At 53.2% G+C, this 22,201-nt stretch overlaps 7 protein-coding genes across 7 annotated transcripts; 4 read left to right on the top strand and 3 right to left on the bottom strand.

Annotated features, from left to right (window-relative positions):
* Positions 1–600: 600 nt before the first annotated feature.
* Positions 601–5,901, bottom strand: COCCADRAFT_34559 (uncharacterized protein; the record flags this gene model as incomplete). The annotated part of the gene is made up of 2 exons (XM_007711506.1): positions 601–3,264; positions 3,313–5,901. The coding sequence occupies 2 exons, from the start codon at positions 5,899–5,901 to the stop codon at positions 601–603; spliced, it is 5,253 nt and encodes a 1,750-aa protein (XP_007709696.1).
* Positions 5,902–7,056: 1,155 nt separating this feature from the next.
* On the top strand, positions 7,057–9,579 carry COCCADRAFT_34558 (uncharacterized protein; the record flags this gene model as incomplete). Its single annotated transcript, XM_007711505.1, has 1 exon — positions 7,057–9,579. The coding sequence occupies one exon, from the start codon at positions 7,057–7,059 to the stop codon at positions 9,577–9,579; it is 2,523 nt and encodes an 840-aa protein (XP_007709695.1).
* Positions 9,580–9,963: 384 nt separating this feature from the next.
* On the bottom strand, positions 9,964–11,178 carry COCCADRAFT_89356 (uncharacterized protein; the record flags this gene model as incomplete). The annotated part of the gene is made up of 1 exon (XM_007711528.1): positions 9,964–11,178. The coding sequence occupies one exon, from the start codon at positions 11,176–11,178 to the stop codon at positions 9,964–9,966; it is 1,215 nt and encodes a 404-aa protein (XP_007709718.1).
* A 267-nt stretch (positions 11,179–11,445) lies between these two features.
* Positions 11,446–13,098, top strand: COCCADRAFT_89383 (uncharacterized protein; the record flags this gene model as incomplete). Its single annotated transcript, XM_007711527.1, has 2 exons — positions 11,446–12,150; positions 12,271–13,098. 2 exons carry the CDS (start codon positions 11,446–11,448, stop codon positions 13,096–13,098), a joined length of 1,533 nt encoding a protein of 510 aa, XP_007709717.1.
* A 474-nt stretch (positions 13,099–13,572) lies between these two features.
* COCCADRAFT_2854 (uncharacterized protein) lies at positions 13,573–16,602 on the bottom strand (the record flags this gene model as incomplete). The annotated part of the gene is made up of 2 exons (XM_007711481.1): positions 13,573–13,818; positions 13,867–16,602. The coding sequence occupies 2 exons, from the start codon at positions 16,600–16,602 to the stop codon at positions 13,573–13,575; spliced, it is 2,982 nt and encodes a 993-aa protein (XP_007709671.1).
* A 332-nt stretch (positions 16,603–16,934) lies between these two features.
* COCCADRAFT_2853 (uncharacterized protein) lies at positions 16,935–18,374 on the top strand (the record flags this gene model as incomplete). Its single annotated transcript, XM_007711480.1, has 5 exons — positions 16,935–16,999; positions 17,057–17,106; positions 17,159–17,231; positions 17,298–17,787; positions 17,856–18,374. 5 exons carry the CDS (start codon positions 16,935–16,937, stop codon positions 18,372–18,374), a joined length of 1,197 nt encoding a protein of 398 aa, XP_007709670.1.
* An 839-nt stretch (positions 18,375–19,213) lies between these two features.
* COCCADRAFT_2852 (glycoside hydrolase family 16 protein) lies at positions 19,214–21,042 on the top strand (the record flags this gene model as incomplete). The annotated part of the gene is made up of 2 exons (XM_007711479.1): positions 19,214–19,557; positions 19,611–21,042. The coding sequence occupies 2 exons, from the start codon at positions 19,214–19,216 to the stop codon at positions 21,040–21,042; spliced, it is 1,776 nt and encodes a 591-aa protein (XP_007709669.1).
* Between the last annotated feature and the right edge of the window lie 1,159 nt (positions 21,043–22,201).

Genomic DNA, 22,201 nt, shown 5'->3' with positions numbered 1-22,201 from the left:
TTCTTTCTAGCCCCACCAGGACTATATCTCCTTCTTTTTTGCCCCCGTTTCCAACCCACGACGTTGGGTAAACCTTTTTACTTTTTGGCTCTCTGTATGCATGCACTAGTGCACTAGGTTAAAAAATAATGGTACTCTTTATGCAATTAACACTATATACATCAGCTACGCACACGAAAAAAAAACCACAACACTATTAAATATGCTCAAAATTTTGACCTGAAGATGCTATCCAACATACAAAAGATAGCACTTCATTTACACAACAGCAAAGTAACAATAAGAATAGCAATACATATGATTCATTAACAACCATTCATAAAAAATAAAAGCAGGTGGAGGATATCTAGAACGTGAAGAGGGACCGCTCAAAAAAGAACAAAGAAACGCACGTTGCTATACAAAAAAAAAGGAAGAGCCCATCGTACGCCCTGGTTTTCCACCCCAAGCAAACCCCCTTCCGAAAGATGTGTTCGTAAGGGGAAAAAGTTCCAATCATAACATCGTTACCAATCCAAGAATTTCCTTTGACCTCCGAAACAAGTGGAGGTAGAGGAAATCTTGGGGTTGTATTAAAAAAGAGCAGGGCTAGAGCCAGGTTCATGACTTCCAAATCTGCCACTTCTTCTTCTGCTTAGGAACAACAAAGCTGTCCTGGCTCATCTGCTCGCCTTGCTGCTGCTGCTCTGCGAACCCTGTTTCCTCTTCAGTAGCGCTATCGAAGCTATCTTCGTCGTCGTCGGAGGGGGCACCGCCGCCAAGATACCTATTTGCGGTACCTACGCTGCCGTTGCGTTGCGGGTAGGTGGGGTATGTAGCGGTTGTTCGATCATAGCCGCCTCGAGAGGGCTGGGCGGCGTAGTCTGCGCGTTGGACTGGTTTTTCAGTGTATTCGGGGTCGACTACTTGTCTGGGTGCCATGGCGGGGTGGCTTTGGCCGTCGCGACCGCCGCTGCTGAAGTAGTCGCCGCCAGCGGTGTCTTGTCGGGCTTGGAGACCTTGTCCGTCGCGTGCGTATGGCGAACCGGGACCTGCACCGACAATTGCGGGATGTGGTGGATACGATTCGCGCTTAGCTCGCCTTTGCGATTGCGTTGCAGTGAGACCGTATGGGCTCTGGCCTCCTGTAGCCCCCACTGGTCTCCGTTTCACCGTGAGGGGATCATCCGGATGTGTTGCTGGTAGTTGTGACTTGTGGGAAGAGTTGCTATATGTTGGCTGTATGCGGGTGGAAGCAGAGCGAGATGGAAGCGTAGCCGCTGGAGCAGCAGTTTTCATTTCTTGGGGGTGCTGAGGTGCGCTCGCATTCCTCTTCGCAGCGACACTATCCCAGGCAAAGGCCCTAGCACCGGCATTCGGCCCAGTGTCCAAACTTCGACGTCCTTGGATTCGAGCTGCAGGATTGTGAACGGCTCCATCAGACTGAGCTGGACCTGCTGTCCGCGCTGAATTGGCATGAAATCCAGAGCTGAGGAGATCGTTACGACGAACAGTGGTAGTAGCGGCAGCACCAGTAGCACCAGAGGCTGGCGCCATGGCAGGAGTCGGAATTGCAGGCGTGGTAGGAGCAGAGGCAGACCCACGTCCGTTGCGTGGACCAATGCCTGGTATTACCACCCTGGGCCCGACTTTGTACTGTTTCCGTTTGCGTTCTTCCTCATCTTCACTAGAAATTTCACCAAGCTCGCTCCCGCTTTCGCTACCTGAGATAGAATTGCCATCTTCACCGATTGTAGTCTTGCGTCTTCCACCAAAAGCGCGGAAGAAGCCTCGAGGTTTACGCGGCTCCTTTTCCTCAACATCAGACTCAGGCTCGACATAGTCGAGAGCTGGCACAAGAAGTCGATACGGTGTTGTGATACCTGCCGGGTCGTGTTGCGAAACTTCGACATTAAGGCAAATATCAAGACCACCTTCTAGGTTGATGAACTCCTGCTTTTTCACGCTCTTCCTGCTCAGTACGCTAGGGCGACGGTGAAAGTTGGATGGCCGGTCTTGGGACTGGCTGCGGCGACCTCGAGGCGTTGTGCTTTCCGAGGTGCCTGGGCGGTCGCTATCCATTGAAGGTCGACGACGGAATAGCGAGGATAAGGAATTGCGACGAGGATGAGCAGGCCTCTCCGGCTCTGAGCGATCGGGTGAGAACGAGGATTTCAGCTGATGGTGGCCCACCTGCTGGTCATCAGCAGCCGCATAAGCCGGGTTATTGCGATATGATACAGGAGGGCCCTGGCGCCGTGCAGAAGGTCTTGGTTGTTGTCCACTGAGCCTTCTCACCAGCTGACCAGGTGCAAAATCAGCAAAGGATCTTCCCGCGCCAGGACCATCTGGGGTCGTAGGTGGTGATGGTGTCTGTGATGGTGTAGATCCGGGCTTGTATTCTCGAATGCTGCACCAGTTTCGGTGGGGGAGGAGATGATTGTTATTTCTCTTTTTTCCGTCCACACCGTGGGTGAATAGCGCTATCATGTCTTCATCCGTGTCCGAGTCAAGATGGTGTATCTTGTTTCGTTTGTTGATGATATCCGCCATCATATCGGGAGGTGGCGTGTTGACTATGGCGGAGGAAATGACGTTTGGCATGTACCTGTGATCCTTGTCTTTTGGTATGTTGAGCTTTTTGTTGCTGTAGAATTGACCAACCGCTGCCAAATGGACATCACCCCCAAGAATTGTGACACGCACAGATTTGGTGGAGGCAATGTGTTGCAGCTCACGAATGAACCAGTTGCGTTCCTCCTTGTGGTGCTTCGCAGTCCAGTGATCATCCAAGTCATCTAGAATCTCCACGCCGCCGTCAAACTTGTTCACAAAGTTACCCAGCATGCCAGTGCGGCCAAGAGCCTTGATGGGATCCATGATCCTACTAGTCAAGATATTCTCGAGGAAGTTCAATCGAGGGTAGGCAATGGGCACGCCAAGGAGTACGATCAAGTGTTTAGTCTCGCCCTTGATAATCTCATCCTCAAGACGGTCAAAGATGATGTCATATGAGTCCTCAGTAAGTATCTCGTCTCGCTGCCTCTCTGTACGGCAGTCAAGACCAAGAAAGGCCACAGGCCGACCGAGTCGCATGAAGACGCTTCTAGATCGCTCTTTAATGTAAGGACCGGGGCTCTTACCAAGCACCCATGAAGGCTCTGTCGCTTCTGTCTCTGCGGGTACGGATTGGTGCTGGAAGAGCATGTAGTACTTGAACGCAACGGCACCGACTCCTGTGAAAACTGGAGTTTGCATGAAGTGGTGGGGATACGATCCAAAGCCCTAAGTAATTTAGACAACATTCAAATATTATCGCAGAATCAAACTTACGTCGATAATATCATGATCATCCCAAATGTTGATCATAGGAATCTGTGAATTGGCCAAGCCGAACATACCCTGGGAAAACCACATCGCGTACCGATCTAGGTAAAACTGCTCAAGCTCATTCTGCATCTCCTCGGAAAATGGTTGATGGTGCTTGTGTAGAGGATTTCTGTTTTCGGTCCATTGTCTGAACAAGGTTGTCTCCCTCATAGCAGCATCGTTGTAGATTTGATCGCCCCCACCAATCATTACGTGAAATGGGCGGGTCTGATGGGTATTGAGGACGTCGCGCCACATGGGATCTGGGCCACAGAACTCATCGGGGTCGACACTAGCAGAAAACCCGTTGCAGCTGTGGAACATGATGTTCATGGATTCCCCTTTAGCAGGGACCCAGAACCCAATAGCCGGACCCTGGTTGATCTTGTAGGCGATACGTGTTTGGCTAGCCCCGAGTTCAACTTCAATGTTGAAGCGCCAAAAAGTCACACCCCGCTCAGCGTGCAGACGAATACCGGGGAAGTCACGTACTTTGCCTAACTTCTCGCCGTCTCTCTTATGGATGCGAGTGGACCTAGGCGGTCCGTTGGCAGTGCTCCGAGTCTTGGAGAATAACCCGGTGCTGTTTTCGACGCGCGATAGGTCCACGTCTTCGACGATCTCATCAATAGGCCTGACGAACAGCGTCTTGCCGGTGCGCGAAACTTTGGTCTGGCCTTCGATAGGATCGATATATGATGGATCAAGCTGGTCATGATCTACCTCTTCTGGTGGTGGAGGCAGGATATCCATTGGCTGTTTGAACAGTCGTAACGTCGGTGGCTTGGAGTAGGACGAGGACGCGTCAACAGTCACAATCATGACACTGCCTCGCCATATCTCCCGCTCTTGACCTGGCTTGCTCCGGTCTTTGCGAAGACCCGTGTAGCGCAGGAGCGGCCCGCACTTGAGATACAGTGGCGGGTTAAAGCTGGTTGGCAAATGTGTGTCATCAGCATAGCCATCGTACATGGGTTCCGCATAGCTGTTAGAGCGTCTCCGCCGGGCCATTTTGGTTTCTTCCCACCATGCTTTGTTGCCGCTGTTAGCCGTGACTGGAGCGTTCAGGTCCAGATCTTCAGAAACAAGGGCGCCAACCGGGGCATTTTTCCATTCATCGAGCACTGCCTTGGGCGTGTATGTCCTTTCCGGCTCGCCATGGCGGCTGAAACGATGGCGAGATTTCTTCTCGGGATCATGAAAATCCAGCTCAGACTCGGACTCGGAGAAAACGACACTTTTTCGGTTGGTCTGGGGTACTGGGGGCATAACCGGGGTAGTCTTGGGTACGGGTGGCATGCGAGGCTTGGTTGGTGGGATATCGATTACGCGAGGCGCCGCCTTATGGTCAACAGACTCTTGCGGTATGTCCATTTGCGCGGCCATGATGCCTCCCCGGCTGTCTCTCTTCCCTTGGACTCTCTTGCTCTCGGCACGAGTTACTTCAGCCCCGGCAGACGTATCGTCTACACCGACCAGGCCAAGTCCTGCAGCATCAGATGCAGGCTTGTGGTCTTTCTGCGAAGGAAGTGAGCTCCGATCGCTATAACTGCCACTGTGCGGTGAGCCCCTAACCGGCTCCTTGCCTTTCAGACTGGTGGTTCGCGGAACAGCTTGACCCTTGTGTCTGGTGGCCTGTTGAGCGGGTTGGACTGCTCCGCCCTCGGGTGGAGAAGGATCCCAGGGCTCGTTAAGGTCGTAAATGAAGCCATTGTCGGATTCCCACTGGGTTATTTGGGGGGACGCATGGTTCTTCTCTGTTGGCATCGAAACATGACGCTTGCTACTGCCTGCTCGGTTGGGCGCACCAGAGGTGTTGTCTGGTGTTGCCACGGGCTGAGATACGACTCGCTGCTGGTTCTGAGCGGCTTCTCGCGCCCGCCTTTCCCGTGCCTCGGCCTCAGCCTTCTCTTGCGCTGCCAACTCGGCTTCCAGTATCCTCGCTCTCCTCTCTTCTTTGCTGATGTCATCCAGCTTGCCTTCCAGCTTTTGGAGCGGTGACCGATCTGGCACAGAAGGACCACGCTGAGAGCCTCGCCGCCCCACAGCTCCTGCCAGTGGCTCGACGGGAGCATATGGTGGTGACCGTAGGTTGTAGAGTCTATCTGCGGCTGTTTGGATGGTCGCCTGCTGTCTACTCGGGTTCAATTGGATAGCTGGATCGCGTGCCCGTCCAGAGCTTGTGCGTGCCGGGACCCTGACGCCTCTTGAGTATGGGTCTCTGTATGACGAGGGCGGTGCGCGCGGTACGTCTGGCGCAGCCGGTATGGACTCGCCCATTGCGCCGGTGGTGGGAGGAAGGATGATCTTGCTGTTCCGCCGTCTCTGAGTGACAGGATCTGAGGAGGAAGCTACGACTGGGCGGGCAGTGTTACTGGGCATGGCGGTGGACATGGCGGTCTCGGGTGGAGATGCGCCAGCTGGTTGGGCATCGGCTGGGCGACGGTATGACGTTGCGCGCTTTGGGGCAGAGCTGTCCGGCGTCTTGCGGAGAGCAATATTAATATTAACAGCTCGCTCGGCGTAGGAGCCGCTGTTCCGCTTTTCTTCCATGTTGCGACGGGCTCATGAGGCGGGCAATGTTGAAGCGAGTGGGGGCCACCACCAACACTGGGTGTAAGAAGGGACAGATCTCAGGCTGTGATGCAGACTCTTTGCACAGGGAGCACTGTCACATGGACCCTTAGAGAAGCGGCTCGAGTGGTAACATTTGTGGTAGCTACCTACTGTAGGTGTAGTACGAAGAACAAGTGTGGCGGTGCGGCCTCGGCGCTGGCAGACTGACAGCGCAAAAAAAACTCTGGTCTAAATGAAGCGCAATGACGACGGGGGAGCCACACTACAGGAAGATGCTATATACAAGGGAAGAGGAGGAGCGGTAGGGCAGCAGGGAAGAGACTGATATCCATGGTCAGCGCATGGTGGAAATGGGTGGCGGGAGGGCGTGAAAGAGAGATGGCTGGAGACAGCGTCTGCCACGGCCGCCCGGCCGCCCGCCTCGACCCATGCCATGCCATGCACATGCACCCACACCCACACCCACCGGCGGGCGGCACAGCAGAGCAGCAGACATGGATGGCATGGCAGGCCTGCTAGCAGCACTAGTACACAGTAAGTCGAGTAGGCTCGGCGCCTAAGTGGGCTGGCCCTATTAGTATCAGCTTCTGCACATGTAAGCATAAGCGTGGATGCGGGTAGCCCAAGCAGGTAAGGCGTGTGTGGCGTGTGTGGCGCGAGGGCAGAGTAGAGAGTACACGCTCTCACAAATGCTTGTTTCACCAGCGCCCTTCAGCCACGTTCCCACTCCAAACCACATAGCGCCGCCGAGAGACCTCATTGTCTTCTTCAATTACTTGACTCTCCGCGTCTTCTCCCGCATCCATCCCCCGGTTGCATTTTCTTTGAGTCCATACACCCGCTGGCACGGTTGGCCTGACCTATCCCTGCTTCTGGTATTCCGCATCCCTCAGGTTAGCCGGCGCAATCTGGCTTCTCCATAAGCCGAATAATTAGCCATCTATCCATCCCTACTCTGACCCGACGACCACAGTATCCTCATCCCTGAGCCCTCGCCCCTCAACTCTTAAATCTCCCCCGCCCCGCACATAGACAGTCGTCTGTACCTGGTCAGCCCCGTGCAACGCGCCTCAGCTACTACATGACCGCACCCGGTTGCTCATAGCCTCCTTTCCTTTCGGCGCCTTCGCCATGCGCATTCACTTTTGGGGCCTGCTGTCGGTGGCGACGCTCGCTGCAGCAGGAAATCGCCTCCCACCCCGCAACTACACGACCCATGACTACTATGCCATCCACATCTCCCCGTCCGAGTCCCCCTCAGAAGTCGCCGCCCACCTGGGCTTGACCTACGACGGCCCCTTCGACTCGCTCGACCACCACCACATTTTTAAAGCCCCGAAACATGACAACGACATTGTAGACGATGCACGGCAAGAGCTCAAGAGGCGTCGGCGGAAGCGTCAAGTCGGCTCCGAGTACCACCCCCTTGACAGTATCCGCTTCGCGCAGAAGCAAAAGCTCAAGCCCCGTCACTGGAAGCGCAGTGTAATACCTCCACTGCCAGATCGAGCCGTCCCGGTCACGGAAGCCATCACAGCTCAGCGCAAGGTCGCAGAGCAGCTACAAATCAAAGATCCCATTTTCGAGGAGCAGTGGCACATTTTCAACGTCAAGGCGCAGGGCAACGATATCAACGTCACCGGTGTGTGGCTGCAGGGCATCACTGGCAAAGGCGTCACTGCATGCGTTGTGGACGATGGTCTGGATTACACCAGCAACGACTTGAAGGACAACTTTTTCGCCGAGGGCTCTCACGACTATAATGATCACGAAGACCTACCCACTCCAAAGCTTTCTGACGACCGCCACGGAACACGATGTGCTGGAGAAATTGCTGCGGGAAAGAACGATGCCTGTGGACTTGGACTCGCCTACGAAGCCAAGGTTTCTGGCGTGCGCATCCTCTCGGGCGACATTACAGACGTTGACGAAGCTCTTGCTATAAACTTTGAGATGCAGAAAAATGACATTTACTCGTGCTCGTGGGGTCCCCCTGATGATGGCAAAACTATGCAGGCACCAGGAATTCTTATTGAGAAGGCTATGGTGAACGCTGTCCAGAACGGCCGTGGCGGCAAGGGCAATATTTACGTCTTTGCAGCCGGCAACGGCGCTGCCAGCGGCGACAACTGCAATTTCGACGGTTACACCAATAGCATCTACAGCATCACTGTCGGCGCCATTGATCAGAACAACGACCACCCATACTACTCTGAGGCATGTTCTGCCCAGCTTGTTGTAACGTACAGCAGCGGTGGCGGCGATGCCATTCACACCACCGACGTGGGCTTGAACAAGTGCACCAGCTCACATGGAGGCACATCTGCTGCTGGACCAATTGGTGTGGGAGTGTACGCCCTGGTGCTCCAAGCTCGCCCTGAATTGACATGGCGCGATGTCCAATGGCTCACAGTCATGACCGCTGTCACTCTCACTACCCCTGGCGACTGGGTCAAGACGCCTTCTGGCCGCATGTATAGCCACCAATTTGGTTATGGAAAGCTCGACGCTTACGCAATTGTTGAAAAGGCCAAGACCTGGGAGCTCGTCAAGCCTCAAGCCTGGTTCTACTCGCCCTGGATGCATGTCCGAAAGCCAATTCCAGAGGGCGATAAGGGTCTAGCTAGTGCATTCGAAGTCACACCAGACATGCTCAAGAACGCAAACTTTGAGCGTGTGGAGCACATTACCTTGACCATGAACGTAGAGCACCAGCGTCGTGGAGACCTCAGTGTTGAGCTGCGATCGCCTGCTGGCATGGTCTCGCATCTCTCAACTGCTCGCCGCTCGGATGATGCGCCCTATGGTTACATTGACTGGACCTTTATGTCAGTCGCCCATTGGGGCGAAAGCGCCATTGGCAACTGGACCGTTATTATCAAAGATGTAAAGGCAGGCAACGGCAAGACTGGCGTTTTCACCGACTGGAAACTCCGTCTCTGGGGCGAATGCATTGACGCATCCAAAGCCAAGCCCCATCCAATGCCCGACGAGCACGAGGACGATGACCACGACAAGATTGACGATCATCCCGCGCACGTCACCAGCGTCGCTGTCCCCTCTAGTGCTGAGCCAACCATCACCTCCCTCCCTGCTGACCATCCTGACCGCCCCGTCAACCAGAAACCCACCCCAACGCCGGCTGACAGTAGTTCCCAGACTTCTGTTGCCACTGCGCCCACCGCAACCGCAACGGAGTCTACCGCCGAAGGTAGCGAAAACTTCCTCCCCAGCCCCTTCCCAACCTTTGGCGTCTCCAAACACACCCAAATCTGGATCTATGGTGCCCTCGGCCTCATCCTCGTCTTCATCGCAGGTCTTTGCACCTACCTCTTCATTGCCCGTCGCAAGCGCATCAAGGATTCGCGCGACGCGTACGAATTCGAGGTTCTGGACGGCGACGAGGACAGGGACGATGCAGGCTTGCTTTCTGGTGCTGGAGCCGGTGCGAGAAAGAAGCGTGCGAAGAGGGGTGGTGAGCTTTACGATGCTTTTGCGGGCGAGTCCGATGAGGATCTCCTGAGTGATGATGATGATGGCAACGAGGGCCCGTATAGGGATCAGGAACGTTTCAACGAGAAATATGCGCGTGATGAGGAAAGTGAGGAGGAAGAGGGAAGCGGAAGTGGAGGGAGCTCCGTAGGGAGGAAGTAGACGACCCATTCCTCTTTCCCTATCTCTCTCGGTCTTGTTGTCTTGAAAGTTCAAGCTCGCATCTACGTGTCCTACGTACGACAGGCGTTTTTTCCTTGTTCTGCCATTCTCGTTTTCTCCCCGTTGGAACTCGGGCAGACTTCCATTTGGGCGGCGTTTGCAAAACATTTTCTCGCGCTTGGCACTTTTTATAATCGGAATAGAATATGAAAAGGAATTGGTTGGCTTTCTTCTTCAACATGAAGTAAATGTGGATTTGTGAATGAACAAATCTTGGAGATTATTGAAACGTGAGAGAGTATGTCGGGGGGGGGTATCATTATTTTTGTATACGGATAGAACCTCTGTTTTGTTTTTGGCTTCGTCCCAGATAGACAAAAATGTTTACGCCACTTTTCTTCCCACATTACCCACGCCTTTTCCTACTACACTGACAACAATTTCTTCCCTTTCACCACCTGCTTCCCTAAAGCCCCATGCGCTACCGCCAAACATCTTCGCGTCCCTTGCTAACTGGATGATTTCTTCGCTGGCTAGTACCTCCTTGCCTAGCGCCACTCTACCGACGTCCTCGCTACCCATAGCCATGAGCATGAGGACCGTAGGCGCGGCTACGTTTTCCACACAGCCTCCCTGTGCAATCTTCTCGAGCAGCTGGTACGCGCACTGCTTGCCTATTTCGTCTGCAGGGACACCACCGTCAGGCGGGGAGCACACGTCGGCCGAGTATATGCAGCCTGTACTGCTTTCTGCGACGAGACTGATACCGAAGCCAACGGCACCTTTTACTTTGCCTGAGGCGTGACCTTTTGCGTTGGTCGGGATTAAAGGAGCGGGACTTGCGTCTGAGAAGATGTACGTGTCTGGTACGAATTTATTCAGGATGCCTCTTGCGGTGAAGGTCATGCGTTCATTGTTTGTCTTGGGGACTTCGACGCAGTATGCTACGCCGCGGATTTTCTTGACGCGGCCGGGATTCAAGAGGTGCAGGGTCTTGGGGAGGCGGACTTGGTGGTTGAATACGAGTTGGACTTCGCCGCCTGCGCCTTTGCCGCCTGCGGGGGCGCATGAGCGCTTGAGGATGCGCAGTTCGATGTTTCGTTCGATGGCGAAATTTTTGTAGAGGGGAAGTATAGCGGTGCGGACGGTGTCTGCGGAAACGTCGCCGGTGACTGTAGAGGAGGTGACGCAGCCTTCGCCGTGGAAAATGACGTTCATGTTGCCCTTGCTGAATGGCGAAAGGATGCATAGAGGAATAAGCCACCAGCTTACTCCTCGCTTTCTGCATTCTGCAGGTATTTCGTGGCGGATTACACCTCCGCTTGCGCCAAGGCCTTCGGCTGAGCCTGTGATGAGTCCTGGGCGGTAGACGAGCGTTGTGCCCGTCATGCTAAATTGTATTTGCGAGCCATTTGTTACTGAATCGAGGAGCCGAATGAAATTTGTTTCATGGCGAGTTAAGCCGGGGTTGGTCGACGAAGAGCGGATTTGCGATATGCGAACGGGTCGGCCGGTGAGGGTTGCAAGCAGGAGGCGGGAAATCAGGTGGCGATGGCCAGTGAAATTGATCGGTTGCTGAAGGGAATCGTCTAGGGCCATGACGGGCGGTCGTGCTGTGGGATAGAGGTATGCGGAGTGTGGGATTGAAGATGCGATGCGCTGCTATGCGACTGGAACTTTTTTTGGCGGAGCTTGACGATAAGATAAGACTAGCGCAGACGCGGTCTCTGCGCGTCTCGCGTTCGACGAATCGTCCGCATGTCTCCGCATGAGCGCATAATCGGTTCTGAATCGATTCACTCAGTGTCAGATCTTACTTGTACCGTCTGATTCTAGGATACTTCGGTCGCAGTATCCCATGCGACAATGGCGGGTCTGACTAGGAAGAATGTTCGTCCACTGCTCCGCTCTGTAAATGGGAAGCGCTATGCGACCGAGGATGATCACGAAGAGCCGGCAGGAAAGAGACGAGCAGACAACATGACAATTCCTGCAAAGCAACAGGAAGAGATCGACATCAATGCCGATCCACTGTCCTCCGACGATGAATTACGTGCTCCCCCACCACGACCAGCCAAGTCCTCGAAACCTACTATGCCAGCACCTCGCACTGTGGATACAGAATTGAAGAGACCACAAAAGAAGCCTGCGAAGAAGAGTGTATCAATACGAGCGCCAACAAGGGGTACATACAAAAACAGTCAGGAACTCCAAGCAGGAGATGGACCAACTGAGGATAAAGAGAATGCTCTTGCATCTTCTCAAGCATCAGTGAGCGACGGGCCAATTCAGTGGGGTATGGAGCATGTTTCTCAGAAGAATAACAAGAACGCAAAAGGATATGGTTCAAAAACAAAAAATATACATGAGCCAGTACCAAAGAAATTTGGGAGGAGTCCGCCTAAGCCTGCTGTGCGAATATATGGATCAGCGAATCAATCAAAAGGCAAGCAACCGAGCCAAGATTCTGATAGCGACTCGAGTGTCTCCATGTTGGATGACGATGAGCTGCAAGACCTTGCGGAGGAACTGGGTGAACCTAATCTATCCGATGACGACGATTTACGGAGAGTGAATAGTAAAGCAACATCTAAGAAGGCCAAAGACGAGGACGCCGGAGCTGTCCCTTATGATGACGACAAGTTATCCGAAGTACTCGACTCAATATCAGAACAACCCATGTCCGAAAAGTCCAAGAAAGCCGCAAAATCAGCCCAGCTACTAAAACAACTCAACTCATGGAAAGCAAACAACGACCCCCCCTCCTCACAACCCGACTCAAGCGCCGCCCAAGAGCACCTCAACGAAGTAAGCAACTACATCGAACGCCTGCCCGAAATCGAAGAAGAAGGCACCCGCTGCCCCCTCTGCAGCCACCCCGTCTCCCCTTCCGACTACTGGCCCTTCTGGACCTCCAAGCCCAAAACCGTAAAACACAAATCCGCATTCTGCCACCTTCACAAAAAGCTTTCCGCACAGCAATCCTACATCTCCGCCGGTTACCCCTCGATAAACTGGAGCCTCCTCCCCCGCCGCCTCAAATCCCACAAACCCACTCTCCGCCAAATCTTACTAAACGAACGCCCCAGCCCCCACAGATCACGATACGAACCTGTGGCTCTAACGGGAAAAGCAGCGTCTATCCCATCTAAACGCACAGATCTATCGCCATCGCAACAGGCTGAACTCGAAGCTTACGCCCTAGACGATCGCGCTGCATACCCGGGCTACTACGGTCCCCACGGCCGACGCCTCATCACCGAAAATATCCTCGACCTCCTCAAAGAAGACATCAAGGGCTGCGGTGATGCCGTCGTGCAGGCCTCCGGTGTGGCGGCTTTCGTACAGCAAGTTATGGTGCCTGAGGCGGCGGTCTTGCTCATCATGGAGGACTGTAGCGTTGGTTGGGAAGAGGCAGAGGCGGTTAGGGAGGAGACGTATGAAATGGGTGTGCTGGTTCATGAGGAGATTGAAGATGAGGTTATTGCTGAGGAGAGTGAGGAGGAAGATGAGTATTAGGTGGGTTGGGAGGGATGATGGCGGGTTAACGGGTTTTTCTTCTTTTTGAATCGCTGGAACTGGATGGGTTGGGCGTATGGTTTTGTCTTTCTTATGCGACTTTATGTATTGGTAAAGTGTGGGTTTTTGTGAGACTTGTTCGTGGATATGGCTTGTGTTTGATACCCGAATATCTATACCTTCTTTTTTTTCTAAAAAAAAAAACAGTTGTACGTCTGGGTTCTCGCTGCAATAAATTGAGTCTATATCCCGTGTTTCTTTGCTTACAAAGTCCGTTTTTGGATACCGTCACACAGTGTAAAGATAAGAGTGCGGAATGGATACGGCGACGGGTATATTTTATTGCCAATCCTACTAGATGATCCCTGGTCTGGGATTTCCTACTCATAATGCTTTTGAATTACCTCCTTCGTTCATTCAAAATCGTGCGTTGACGCCATTACTCCATTGCATGGTATTACAAACATACATCTCCTATCCATCCAGCACGCCGCTTTCAATCAAACTACGGCATAGCTCGGGCTCCAAAAACTTTTTGACAGTAACATCTTCAGCCAGACCCTTTCTTCGTCGGGTCTTGAGCACAAAGTCGCGTGCTAGTTGTTGTGCGGTTGCGGGTTCGAGGGGGCGGGTTGAGATGCTTGTGTCGAGAGGGTCACCAGGGACAATGGACCAGCGATCAAAGACAAGGGAGAGAGAGACTTGGCCTTGTGTGTGGATCTGATTAGGGTTAGTAGATATTTACCTTAGAGCGGATTGTATACGTACCCTCAAATCGGTCTCGAAACCGAAAGAGTCGATGACCGGGATTAGACCGCGCACATTGTAAAGTGGAGTACCTGCAATGGGTCCATCTTGTAGAACGTGCCCTCTTCTCCGTGCAAGAACTGTGTAAAGACTACTCTTTGTGTCGGATGGACCAATCATACTGCACGAGTATACCGGCTCCATCAGCCTGGGACTCGCCATGAGGAAAGATGAGTAGCATGCTCGTCGACTCGTGGGAATGATCTGACCACCACCGCGGAAAATAGCTTCCGATGCAAGCTCAACATCGGTAAGACGGAACTTCGTGTTTCGGATAGGTTCTTCGCAGAGCGGGCCCTCGCGCGTGGCCCAGCTGAAACCCTGTCGAAGGGTGTCTCGCACGCTTCGAAGAATCTTGCCGTCGACCTCTGTAGGGAGTGTGTCATTTTGTAGGATGTTGGGACCCATGTCATCTGGTCCGAAAGCCCAGATATTGCGGGCTGCGAGCAGATCGTACCCGTAGTTTTGCTCAAAAAACTTGCTAACTACACGGACAGGATCTTTGATGTTGACTTTGCCCGCTTCGATATCTTCAGCGATTCCTGGGTCTAGCGGCTCAGCAATCATGGTAAGCTTGTTTTTCTTGTTCGGAGTGGAAGCGTAGCACTTTATCGAAGACATCTCAACGACGGTCTCGCAGAACCGGGTGACTGGATCAGAGACCTTGATCTCCATGTCAGCATACAGTCGTCGGAGATCGTGCAATACACAGTCCATGTAAAGCTCGCCAGTACCGAGAACCACGTGCTCTCCTGATTCCTCGACCTTTGTGGTGATGAGCGGATATGACTTGTTAATCTTGCGGAGACCGTCAAGCATCTTTGGGAGCTCAGAGGGGTTGATTGGTTCGACGGCAACCTTGAAAACGGATTCAAAGAAGTGCTTGATAGGCTTGAAGATATAAGCGTCCTCCTCTTCCGGTAGCTTGGTCGCTACGATTGTTGCCGTCTTGACTATTGAGTTGTCGACACCGCCAAGTAATACCCAGTTGCCTGCTGGCACGCCGCTGACTGGGATGTTGTACCTCGATTGAGCTATCCATGTATCTGTCACTGTTGCAACAACCATGTCTTCCTCATCCTCAATTGTATAGCCTTCGCCGAGTACACGCACTGACTGCGGAGAAGTTGCGGTACCACTCAGCACTCGACCCAATGCAGTGAATGATTTTGCGTCGGTCGCGTTGAAGAGCTTTGTGACATGTATGACAAGAGGGCCGTTCTGGTCGCACTTTTGCATCGCTTCGGCCGTTTTTGTGTCCAAAGGTCCAGTGTAGTGTTTTTGCAGAAGTCGTTGTGCACCTTCCTCTGGCGATGGAACGTGCTGCGTGATCATATCTACAAAACCCAGGGAAGGACCAAAATACTGTTGGCATACGAGTCGCATTAGCTCCTTCGCGTCCGCTTTGTATTCGGATGGCTTGAGCCGTATGCCCAGAGTTTCTAGTGTTTCCTTGAGATCATCCGGACTCTGACTGAGCGTATGCGAGTAAATCTTGTAGACGGGCTCTAGGATCCAGTGGACAAAAGACCGTTGCGATCCCTCCTCTTGCCGCTTGCGACTGAACTTGCGGCTTCCTGGGTTGTAGAAAATATCGCCCCAAAGTCGCATGGAAAACTTCTCGATGTCCAGTCCCTTCATGGGAACGCCAAATCCTGGAAGCTTTGAGGGGCCAGGATAAAAGTCGGAGTACATCTTGGCAAACGACTGAATGGTGAAACACCATCTCATGCTGGAGCAGGCGAAAGCGACGTTGCCTTTTTCAGGGCTTACACGCCTGCTCTCACCACGACCAGGGATGGTGTTCTCGATGACAGTGTTGACCTCCTCGATGACGTGTTTAATCTTAAAGTATGCGTCGCTCGGCGGTAGCTTCAGCTCCAGAATCAGGCGATCCATCTTGTTGATGACCAGCGTGAGAGGCAAGTCCTCGAGGACCGCATGTTTGATGACCTGCTCCGTGTTGACCTGCACACCCTCAACAACGTCCACCACCAACACCACTCCGTCTACCAGGCGCAATGAGGCGGCGACTTCGTCGGCAAAGTTTACGTGACCGGGGGTGTCGAGTATGTTGAAAAGGTGCGACTTCGACTTTGTGTTCTGGAGCACCAGGCTCATTGGCGCCGCCTTGATTGAGAGGCCGCGCTCGCGTTCGAGCACGTGTACGTCGGTGTAGCGTAGCTGCTCCTCGCGCTTCTTTCCCCTCTTGTAGTCGAGGCGGTCCTGGATGTCGTGCGTCTCCATGACCAGCATGTCCATAAACGCAGTCTTTCCATGGTGTAAGTGTCCAGCAATGGCAATGTTCCGAATCTGATCTGGGAAGTTCATCAGATCAGTCAGTAGCTCTCTGGAATGGTAGACTGGTGGCAAGTCGGCCTCTTCAATCGAGAACTTCTTCTGCACGACTGGCGCGACAATGGGCTGGGCCAGCGACTGTGTGTCTTCCTCTTGCACCAGCACCTCGACATCGGGGCCGTATACGTCCGAAGCGGAAGGGTAGTATTGCTTGTCCTCGTGCAGGACAACGGCATTGGATGGTCCATCGTCGACCTCCATCAACTGCTGGTTGTTAGGCTCCGCCTCGTCTTCATCGTCGACGACATAGGCGTCGGCTGCATCGCCAACGCTCTGGACATCTTCGTCGGACTCAGCCTCGCCAATAAAGTTTCCGAACTCGTCGTAAAGGTCGTCCATGGCGGCTGCGGGGATAGTGCGCGTCGAACAGGTCGAAGCTATCGCAAAAGTCGGGAATGTCGCGAAAAGGTAACTTCCGCGTACGGCGGGTTAGCGTAGGCGGTGAGGGCGGCAGCCAATAGGGGAGAAAGCGCGCTGCAGGGACCAAAACTGCCCGAACACAAGCAGGTTGCCCTGGTCGCCTTGCCGCTGTCGCAAGAAACTAATCTGGAAAAGGTTCAACTTTGCTACCGGATATATAAGTGAGTACAGAGGCAATCCAGTCGTCTGATCCTCTTTCAGCCCTCGTCCATCTTTCTCTCTACTTTCCAGTTTCTGCAAGATACCCCAAAATGTCGTCTCTCCCTCCAGTCTACATTGTCTCGGCTGCCCGCACGCCCACGGGCATGTTCTTGGGGTATGTTGTGCCACCATGTGCAAAGGAGGGGCCATAGCCAGCTCACACAGAGAACAGCTCCCTCTCAAGCCTGAGTGCCATCCAGCTTGGCTCTCACGCCATCAAGTGTATGTTCTCCATGTTAGATACCTCAGTGTTTACCCTGACATTTCCGCGCAGCTGCCGTTGAACGTGCCGGCATTAAACCCACCGACGTTGAGGAAGTCTTTGTTGGCAATGTCCTCTCCGCAAAGTAAGCATGCTAGCAACCCAATCCATGTATTCTCCATCAGATCAATTGCTGACTTGTGGTTCCCAGCCTCGGCCAGAATCCTGCCCGCCAGTGTGCCATTGGTGCTGGCCTCCCCGAGTCGACCATAGCCACCACCGTCAACAAGGTGTGCGCCTCGTCCATCAAGGCCATCATTGTTGGTGCTCAGACCATTATGACTGGCAATGCCGAAATCGTCGTTGCTGCCGGAGCCGAGAGCATGTCCAACACACCCCACTACCTCCCCAACATGCGCAACGGCGCTAAGTTCGGAGACCAGTCATTGATTGACGGTCTTATCAAGGACGGTCTGACCGATGCCTACAAGAAGGAGCACATGGGACTTCAGGGTGAGGAGTGTGCCAGTGACCACGGCTTTACTCGTGAGGATCAGGACGCATACTGCATCCGTTCATATCAAAAGGCCATTGCCGCCCAGGAGGCTGGCTATTTCAAGGAGGAGATTGCTCCAGTTGAGGTCCCCCAAGGACGTGGCAAGCCCCCAGTTGTTGTTGATGCTGATGACGAACCCAAGAACGTAAGTAATTATGGCACTCCTATGGTGTTTAGTAATCTGTAAAACACCACTTGCTCACCCTTGCCTAGTTCAACGAGTCCAAGACCCGCACACTGAGGCCTGTATTCAAGCCCAAGGACGGCACAGTCACTGCTGCCAACGCCTCACCGCTCTCTGACGGTGCCGCGGCCCTCGTCCTTGCTTCCGAGGAGGCTGTCAAGAAGCACGGCCTCAAGCCCATTGCTAAGATCCTTGGCTGGGGTGATGCTGAGCAGAACCCCTCCAAGTTCACCACGGCCCCCGCTCTTGCCATGCCAAAGGCGCTGAAGCACGCCGGCGTGGAGCTGTCTGCCGTTGATGCTTTCGAGATCAACGAGGCCTTCAGTGTTGTTGCCCTCGCCAACATGAAGATCCTCGGTATTCAAGAGGACAAGGTCAACCTGCACGGTGGTGCTGTTGCGATCGGCCACGCGCTAGGTGCTTCAGGTGCCAGGATCACAACCACACTGCTTGGTGTGCTAAGGCAAAAGAAGGGCAAGATTGGATGCGCTGGCATTTGCAACGGAGGTGGAGGTGCTTCTGCCATTGTTGTCGAATCGCTGGAGTAGACGTGTGATCTTAATAGAAGACGAGTCATGTAAGAAATAGAAAAAAAGTTAATTACACACACATACCCCGCCCAGAGCGCGAATTACAGAAAGAAGAAAAACCGCAAGATAGCCGAGTACTTACTTTACACGTCGCCTGCCTACGTAGCCCTTGTGATGAGGTGATTGGTTTCAGGGGGGGCAGAACATGTTTGTTCGCTTCGAAAGCGCTAGCGCGAGCGCCCGCTACTGGCTCGCGGCTCCTCTTGTGTATTCTATATTCAATCACTCCGCGTTTCAGGTCAACACCAGCGAATCATGGCCAGCCAACTTCGGAGATGCCTCAGGCAATCGATAACAATGCTCTCTATCCGCAGGGGTACCGCATCCACCTGTTTCAAGCGCCACCACTCGCTTGCCAACAGCCCATCCGTCCATTTCGCATGAAACAGCGCACGTTTGGTTAAACATCGGACCAGCCTGCCTCAGCGCTACCAGTCCTCCACCCCGGGCACCTGACTGGTTCCTGCAGCTCCCCTTACTGTGCCTAACCGGGGGAGATGCTCGATCCACCTGCAAATCTCCCACCGTTGAAACCAAGCTCATGTGGCCTAACGGGAGATGTACGCTCCCCCGGGCCCATCGAGTCTGTCCGCGAGGCTGCTTATGGCCAAATGCGTGGCTTTTGTGATTAGGGTATCGGTATTTGGCGCCCGTATATAGGTGGGCAGGTCGCATCTCTCCGACCGTCTGGTTGCCGTCCCGTACTCCCGTGCATTCACTTCTTGCGTCTGTTTCTCTTCACGCGTCTAGTACGCAGTCATTCTTTACTTGATTCATTTTCTCCTGCCATCTTGACGATGCGTTTCTCCACACTCACTTCGGCTGCGGCCTTTTTCCAATTGAGCATAGCTGGCTATGTTCTCGAGGATGACTACATGACCGACTTTTATGGGTCGTTTGATTTCTTCACTCAACCTGACCCAACAGAGGGCTTCGTCAAGTATGTTGATGAGGACACGGCAAGGCAGACTAATCTCATCAACGCGTCTGTCACTACTGGAGCATCCTGGGGCGTAGATCACGAGAACGAGTGCCCAGAGGGAAGGCCTAGTATTCGCATAGAAAGCAAGAAGAAGTACGACAGTGGTTTGATTGTTGTTGATGTCGCTCACATGCCCTTTGGCTGTGGCACATGGCCAGCGTGAGTATACCCAAGTATTATTCTTTTGAGGACAAGATGCTCAACATTGACAGATTCTGGACAACCGGACCCAATTGGCCCAAAAACGGCGAGATTGACATCATTGAAGGTGTCAACGACCAAGTGAGCAACTCCATGACTCTTCACACAGGTCCTGGCTGCACGATTGGTTCCGACACCACCCAGTTTGCCGGCAATGTAACCACAAAGAACTGCGATGTCAAGGCAAAAGGTCAAATGGACAACGCAGGATGCTCCATCGCAGACCGATCGACCAAGAGCTACGGTGCAGGCTTGAATGCGAACGGTGGAGGAGTCTACGCAACTCAGTGGACGTCTGATGCCATCAGTGTCTTCTTCTTCCCTCGCGGCTCTGTTCCGGAGGATGTTCTTGGTGACAACCCAGACCCCAGCGGATGGGGAAAGCCGTCCGCCAAGTTTGAAGGTGGTTGTGACATTGAGAGCACGTTCAAGCAGCAACAAATCGTCTTTGACACCACCTTTTGTGGTGTATGGGCTGGCAGCAGCAGTGTCTGGGGAGCCAGCTCCTGCTCAAAGAAGGCTGCTACATGCGAGGAGTGGGTACAGAACAACCCCGAGGCTTTCGCAGAAGCGTACTGGACAGTCAATGCCTTGAAGGTCTACCAAGACAATGGCGAGGCTCCTGCTCCAGTGCCTTCATCAGCCCCTCAGCAGAGTAGCGCTGCTTATCTGCCAGAACCTGTCCCAACCGAGACAGCGGCCGTGTCTTCTGCACTTGCTGGGCCAACTGGCTCTCCTGTCATACCGACTTCGGCCATCAAGCCATCTGTATCCAGTATTGCCGTGCCAATTCCCACCAGCGAGACTGTCTCCACCCCAGCCTCTGCCCCAATTGCAACCCCTCCCGCCTATGGGGCCCCTAGCGCTCCCAGTGCTCCCAGTGCTCCAAGCCCTCCAGTCGAGAGCCCTACCGCTTCCGAAATCGCAGACGGCGAAAAGCCTGTTGCACCACCAACCCAGATCGCAGCGCCAGCTCCAGGCCCAGCACCGACGGGCGCAGGTGGCATGCCTGGTTTCCAATGGCCTGTAGGTGCTGGTGGTTCCAACGACAATGACACTACAACAACATCGGCACCTGCAGTCTCACCTCCTCAAAACACTGGCACACCAACTCAAAACTCCAGTGAGGCCGCCACTGTCCCCAGCTCCACACAAGGCAGCCCTCAACTCTCAAGTCCTGCAGCCGCTCCCGAAGCGCCAGTACCCGCACCAGCCCCGACTAGTCCAGCCATTGCGCCCGTAGCTGCCCCAGTCGTTCCCGTTGTCACAGACACTGTTCAAGCCGTCTACACCGTCTATGAAACCGTTTACGCTACTGTAACTGCTAGTCCCACTGAAACACCTGCCCCCGCTGCTGCCCCTCCTGCTGCACGAAACGCGCGCATGGCCAGGTTCCTCAGGGAGCACAGACAGAGAATCACCAGGCACCACGCAAAGTTCTAGAGCCATGCATCTGTGAGGGAAACACGGGAATTGGCCGCGTAAGATGTGATTTGGGGGATAAGGTCAACACTGGTTGTTGACTTTTGTTTTATGACTGGGGTTATGGAGTACATATGTATACCCCGATGATATCTTCTCTGTAGATACTTTTTCTTTCTTCTTCAATAGTAACAGCAATGTATCCTTTTCGTGATCTGCTATATACTTCCTCCAACCCACCGTGTTCACCTTGATTGCACCCCCCCTCGTTTTCCCACCTTGCTTCTTCAACCGTTGCAAAACAGCAATACTCGTGCTCTCATTGTCCTACTCTTGGGGTTAAAGGTTGAAATAACTGCACGCTATTATAAGGGGTTAGATGCAACATAGTAACACAACGAAAACTAACATCTTATAAGTCGACGCAATGATACCCGTCGAAAGTCATCCAACAAAACAAGCACCTCCACCCCACTCCCTTACCTCATTCTGCTACCTCCAATTACTACTTGAACCTTTCACCACGCCTACATAAAAAAACGACTTGCTGTACCCACAATCACTCTCTATCCGTCTACCAATACCTGCTTCGATTGCTTTTGCCCCAGAAGTCACATGGATATTATGAGTCCCATGATAAGGAAACGACCTCGTTTTATCTCAAACGTGATGATGGTTGTCATGGTGGTAGGGAAGGGGGGGCGCATGTTACAATCTCGCGAGAAGGGGAAGAGTTATGAAGGGAAGTGGGGATCAAGCAGAATTATTATTATCTTTATACCCATGTGGTCTTCGACAGATGGGACATGTGTAATCTATGCTGTATGATTTCTCATCCGTTGTGAAGCTAATTTCTAGCTGAATCCACTATGCTATCAAAAACATGGGTTTGGAGAGTGCTTTCGGGTGGGAACGGTTGGAATAGTAAAAAGAAGGTGCAAAATGTGGACGCTGTGGGAATTGAACCCACGACCTTTCACAAGTACGCATGGAATATGCGAAGCGAAAATCATACCCCTAGACCAAGCGCCCGGTATTAGGTAATCGTTGAGATGATGTGAAATTAGTTGCCATTTATGCGGATTTTTACTGGGCAAATCGTAAAAAGGGAAGTAGTATCGAGAGCCGATGGTATCAAATGCTGAAAAGTATTCACATAGTGGTGATACAGTACCAAGTT

This window comes from Bipolaris zeicola (genome assembly GCF_000523435.1).
Source record: "Bipolaris zeicola 26-R-13 unplaced genomic scaffold scaffold_30, whole genome shotgun sequence".
Lineage (NCBI taxonomy): Eukaryota > Fungi > Ascomycota > Dothideomycetes > Pleosporales > Pleosporaceae > Bipolaris > Bipolaris zeicola.
Note: the sequence above shows the minus strand (reverse complement) of the source record. Positions and strands in the feature narration are given on the sequence as shown.